Source organism: Rhagoletis pomonella, unplaced genomic scaffold, assembly GCF_013731165.1.
Source record: "Rhagoletis pomonella isolate Grant_MI unplaced genomic scaffold, Rhpom_1.0 Rhpom_scaffold_00004, whole genome shotgun sequence".
NCBI classification, from domain to species: domain Eukaryota; kingdom Metazoa; phylum Arthropoda; class Insecta; order Diptera; family Tephritidae; genus Rhagoletis; species Rhagoletis pomonella.
This window is the reverse complement of record NW_023458558.1, coordinates 25478274-25484464: the sequence shown is the minus strand read 5'-3', so window position 1 is coordinate 25484464 and position 6191 is coordinate 25478274. Positions and strand designations below refer to the sequence as shown.

General features: G+C 34.6%; 1 protein-coding gene across 1 annotated transcript; it reads right to left on the bottom strand.

The window, feature by feature from the left end:
* Positions 1–1886: 1886 nt before the first annotated feature.
* LOC118738166 (trypsin theta-like) lies at positions 1887–2570 on the bottom strand. The gene has a single exon (XM_036469090.1). It carries the CDS (start codon positions 2568–2570, stop codon positions 1887–1889), a length of 684 nt encoding a protein of 227 aa, XP_036324983.1.
* Between the last annotated feature and the right edge of the window lie 3621 nt (positions 2571–6191).

Genomic DNA, 6191 nt, shown 5'->3' with positions numbered 1-6191 from the left:
TTGCAGTATCACCGATGATATATACATATGGTTTTTAATCGACTTCAAAAAAAGGGAAGGACACCGATTCAACGAAATATTTTTTTTTTTGTTTATTGTTTTGAAAAGAAAAATATATTTTTTAATTTTATTAAATTTTTAAAAACGCAATTTATTTTTTTCTATTTTTTTTAATATAATATTATTATTTTTATTAATTTAATTTTCTTTGGTTTTAGATTTTTTTGTTTTAAAAATAAAAATAATTTTTTTTATTTCTTTTAATTTTTAGGGTCTTATTTTACTTAAGGCGAATTTTAAGATTTCGTTTTAAAGGTTAAATTTTTTTTTTTTGTTTTTTCATTTCAAATTCTATCTATTATCATCTTTTTTAATTGCATTCTTTGTCTTTTTCTAATTTATTTTTTATTTTTTAACTTTAGATTTTACTGTTTTAGATTTATGAAAATAAATTATTGCATTAATTAATTGTTGTAACTCTGTTTCAAATAATATTACTATTCCCGAATGTCTTTCGGATACGAAAAATTAACGAAAATTTAAAACATTTAAGGATGTGTCAAATATCTATCTGTTTTGAGAGCTTAATTGATACACATAATTTTAATAGTGCTTATGACGAAGAAGATAATACCACGTATTATGGGAATTTCCTTTTTCAATTCTACAGACGATATCTAAAACATTTTCACTTTATTTTTGCAAAAAAAAATCCGTATGTCCACGTTAGTGTCTGACAACTTCAGTTAGCTATTTAGTATTGCGTAGACAAAAAGATATATGCGGCTAAGTTTGTAGATATTGCACTCATACAAACGCGCACAACATTAAATCTATGACAAATAAAAAAGGCACAACTTCATAAAAGAGTACACTCATAAATTAATTATAATGAGGATTTACCACAAATGCTATAAATAATTATAATCGGACAATGTGTTCATTGCAAAATTTTACTCGTATGCGTGCGATTTATACCAGCATCAGTGACAATGTTTGACAATAGCGGAAAAGTCCCATACATAGATACATTTGTATGCAATTATGTGTATATACTAAGGCTGGGAGTTTCATACGGATTTTTCAAATATCCGGATAAACCGAATAAACGAAAAATCCGGATATATAATATTCGGATATCCGGATATCGGGATTTTACTTGCACTGAATTTTCATATAAACATTTTGGCGAACGTTCAAAAATGACCTTCGATATCCAATATGCATATCGAACTGAGAAGGAACTCGTAACGAGTCTTAGTTTTCCAAGGACCATAGTGTATTGGAAATACATTTTAGATGGGTTCGAAAAAAAATGAAAACCGTAGTAACAAGAGAGGAAGTGAAATCCAGCTCATTTTCGTAGGGAAATTTAAGACAATCACTCTCTCTAATTAAAATTTCAATTCGATAATGGGCAGGATTTCGAATTCATAACGAAGCGAAAATACATTGGATAACGAAGGTTCCGTTTTTCTGGAAAATAGCCTGGTTCTCGAATTGAATACTAACCTATCGAACATTCGTTATCGAAGGCGAGACTCGAAAAACAGATTGGTTTTCCAATCATTTTCGAATTGTTAAGCAAGTCCAATGTTTATTGAGTTCTAATAAATTTTGGAACCAAGTATATCTTTAAAATTTCACAGTTGTCTTAAAAAATCCTGACGCCAGAGGGAAAAACTAAAAACGCAGTTCTACAATACTTCGCTCCTAGTTTTGTGAGTTGTTTTATGTAATGTTGACTTTTGCTCGGTGTAATCAACGTAAACGGTTCATTTGAATTTGAATTGGTATAGCCCACTGACTTAATAAAATATTTGCCATACATAAAAACGATATTTATAATATACTGAAATTATTACACTTTATTATATAAGTACTTTTTACAAAACACTTTCGAGCCACAATTTCAAGACTGGAATGTTGGAGTAAATAGCTGGGTTGTCTTTGTTGGCACAACCATAACCCCAGGATACAACACCAAGCAACTTATTGTCAGCCACCAAAGGACTTCCAGGCAATTCACCACAAGCGTCGTTCGCAGCCCGACCGCAGAACTGTGAATTGTAAAGATCACCGTCTTCGTATTTGTAGCCTTGAGTAACGCATTTCTTGGCGCTGGTGATAGTTTCAGTTGCTTCTACCACTGCGTTGTTTGCATCCCAACCGACGAGTACACCACTTGAAGGTAAGCTGCTTCCCAATGCAAGGTAGCTGCTAACACTTACGGCTTCGGCCAACTTCACGATACCGATGTCATTCTCATTGGTTTCAATATCGTATTGTTTATAGTAGTTAGATCTAGAGATTTTAACGGTCTGGGCACCATTGTTGACACCAACGACAAATTGGCTAACATCGTAGTTAGCCAAACAGGAGGCGGCAGTGACAACGACTTTGGAATTGATTAAAGCACCGCCACAGACGATGGTTCCATCGGCTAGCTGTAAGCTTACGAGGTACGGGTGAGCGCTAATAGAGGAAGCTGTACCACCTACAATTCCATCGGCTTGGGCGCCTGTAGCCGCGATCAACAGCAATAAACTGCAAACGAATTTGTTGGCCATTTTGGTAGTTGTCGTAAGAAATGCTCAGTGCGCCCTTATATGCTGTTTTTTTTTTCACCCATGAACGTCACAGACTGAATATGTCCGTTGTAGTTAACATCAGAATAAACAGCCACGAAGCAAAAAGTTTACCAAGTATTTGGATAATTGTATTATATGAGTCAAGAGGAAACTTTTCTTGTTATTTGAACAACTGTTTGTGCATATTTGAATAGATCGTGTGATGCCCCGTCTTGAAACAAATATGTAAATATTTACTTTATATGATATATAAACATTATGGCCGCGCGTCTTTAGACATCCCAAACAATCCCATTTTACAACCAGAATAAACAGAATGCGTTTGAAATTTACGTTAATATATCATCAGAAACGTTCTAAATAACAGAGCTGTGAAACTGAGAAATCATTTAAAATTTTAATCATGAAATATTTACAAGTAGGATTTCATTCTGTTTTCCTTTTGGCTGGTAGTGTGGCTTATATTTTTTTCAATCTACAATCGTTAAAAAAATGGAATTAACACTGCAAGGTGGTAAATACCTGAATGAAAAACTGAGAGTGCTCAAGTAAACAGAATTCAATAATGAATTAGCTTCCTGATGAATGACTAAGAAAAATATGCACAGAAGAGTTATAACTTCTCCACGCATGAAACACAGCTTAATTCACATGAACATATTGTACAAATTTATAGTTTTGGTTGTTTAAAAACTGTGTGCAAAATGTTCCAAGACAATTAGTATCTATAATTTTTTTCTTTAACAGATTCGAAAATATGCAGAACATGAAATATGTAATCATGCATAACAACCATCGAATGATAGCAGCTTTATCATTCAGTCCATGGTTTATCCCCATACATATAATGTCCTTTTTTGAAATACATATGTGCCCATTTTTGCGCGGCCACCCTTTATGATCAGTTTTTATTTGTAAAAAACGATATTCTCATTTTCCAATACCAGGCGCTCATACATGTGAAGTTACAACTTTTCGCACAAAATATTTTGTATAAATTTTTAAATTTCCAAAATTCAACTTTTTGAATTTCAAAGGCTCCTAGAAACGAATTAAAAAGTTCTACAACCAAATTTATGCGTATTGAAAACTTGCTACTTCATATTTATGAGCGCCTGGTATTGTGAAATTAAATCTATCGCTTCGTAAAAATAAACAAGTAAGAAAGTCTAAGTTCGGGCGGAGCCGAACATTAAATACCCGGCGCAAGTATTAAATATATGTTTTCCACCTTTTCGAAAGCTACCGCTACATGCTAAGCCGGGGTGTATAAATTTTAAGTAAATTAGCGTCCTTAAATTTCGAAATATTGAAATTTCAAGCATTTCTGAAATTGACCGTTATATGAAAAGCGGCCGTAATTTTAGTCCCATTTCAACAATTTTCACGAGTTTGCCTTTGTGTGGCAAGCACAATAACCATACCGAGTTTGGTACAAATTGCTATAAAGGTTAGCGAGATACATATATGTGATCATAAGTGGGCGGTGCCACGCCCATTTTCCAAAATTTTATCATAAACGTACTTCTTGTTAAATAATTGTTGCAAGCATCAATTTTGAATACACTAGCTTCAATATTTACCGATTTATCGATGATTTCGTATTTCTCTAAATTACCGTTATATGGGATGTGCGCGTGGTTATTGTCCGATTTTTAAAATTTTCGGTCATTTCGTAGGCGATGTCAAAGCCAACAACTGTGCAAAGTTTGGAAGAAATTGGTGCAGCGGTTACGAAGATATACACATGTAACTATAAGTGGGCGTGGCTACGCCCATTTTCCAAAAATTTTTAATTTTCTTATTTTTCGTCTAAAAGTTATTCTAAATGTCAATTTTGAGTCAATTATCTTTAGTAGTTACTAAAATATCGCAGTTTTCGTATTTCTGAAAATTACCGTTATATGGGAGGTAGGCGTGGTTATTGTCCGATTTTGCCCATTTTCAATACCATCCGTCCTACGCCCAAAAGAAGTGCATGTACCAAGGTTCGTTAAGATATCTCAATTTTTACTCGAGTTATCGTGTGCACAGACGGACAGACGGACAGACGGACGGACGGACGGACGGACGGACGGACGGACGGACGGACGGACGGACGGACGGACAGACAGTCACCGCTTAATCGATTTCTCTTTTCATTCTGATCATTTATGTATACATTTGTCTATATCTATCTCGATTCGTTTTGCCTGTTACAAACAACCGTTATGTGAACAAAGTTATAATACCCTTGTGCACAAGTGCGCTCGGGTATAAAAATCAAATTTATAAAATTGACCGCGAGAGTTTCTTCATGGCTTTAAAATATCATGAACTGAGTAATGAAAGCTGCTACGAAACTTTTGTTCGTAGTAAATGCTTTACCAAATTTTCTTAATTTTTTTTGATATCCGAAAATACGAATATTAACCGGTTCTTCGTAAATCCGAAAATCCGAATAATTGTACAAACGAATATTAACCGGATATCCACACTATCCGGTTTTTATCCGTGTCAACGGATAATCCACGTGGATATCCGGATATTCGAATATGCGGATAGTCCCAGCCCTAGTATATACCTATGCACATATTAAGGTAAACAAAAGTAAACAAAGACTCGTATAAAGAAATCACACAGGTGCGGATGTAATAGCAAAATGACAAATGAAGATTTCTTTCATTTTCTTTTCTTTTGCCAGTATTTCAAGTAAAGTTACAAACATACATATGTATGTGCATATATACGCTGAATGCACGCATACGTATTAGATAAACTTCGCTTTAATAAATTCACCTTTGGCTCTCCGTTAAGTGCGTTAGCTGATCCAATTCCACTGTTTGTAGGCCAAAATAGTGACCGTGATTTTATAGCTCTCATTTGACCTATTTTCTCTTTATGCAATTGCAAATGAATATGTGAAGATGAGGCGCATATGAACATATATGTATGTACGTCTTTATGTATGTATGTCTTAGATAAGAGCGGGTCGTTCCCCAAGTGAGAGGAAATGGTTTGTTTTATTGGGGACATATGTACTTAAATTCTCTATACCCTAATGGAGATTCTGCGCTCTAATATAGCTACGCTTAGAAACTAGACAGATAGTAGAAGACTCGGAATAACTGAAGTAATTCTCTTTATGGTGAATCTGATAGGAAAACACGTGGTCGCCGCTTTGGCGCGGCGTTTTTCGGACAGAAGTTCTTGCTATAAAAGAGGTTGCTTAATACGCATGCCATAACGAAGACTACAATTAATATATTCTCGTTTAGCCAGTGGTAATGCTAATATCCAAGGTTGCACAGGAATGCTTGGCAGCTCTAAATGATATTAGAACCCTCTTCAAGGTTAGTCTCATAAGGGTTCCCGGACATAGAGGTATTAAAGGAAAAGATGAGCTAAACAGGAAAGGTACAAATCTGCCACTATGTGAAAACAAAGGTAAGATTGGCATACCCATGGCATTAGGTATTAGAAATGACATTATTGAAGAGGTCAATAGGTCATGGTTAGACGGGGGCACTTGTACAACAACTAGGTTATTATGGCCGCAAATTTAAAAATAAAAAAACTGAATATCTGCTCAGCCTCTTAAGGCATGAGGGAATATTTGGA

Coding starts and splice junctions, on each gene's coding strand:
- LOC118738166 (XM_036469090.1), bottom strand. CDS start 2,570: ATGGCCAACAAATTCGTTTGCAGTTTATTGCTGTTGATCGCGGCTACA.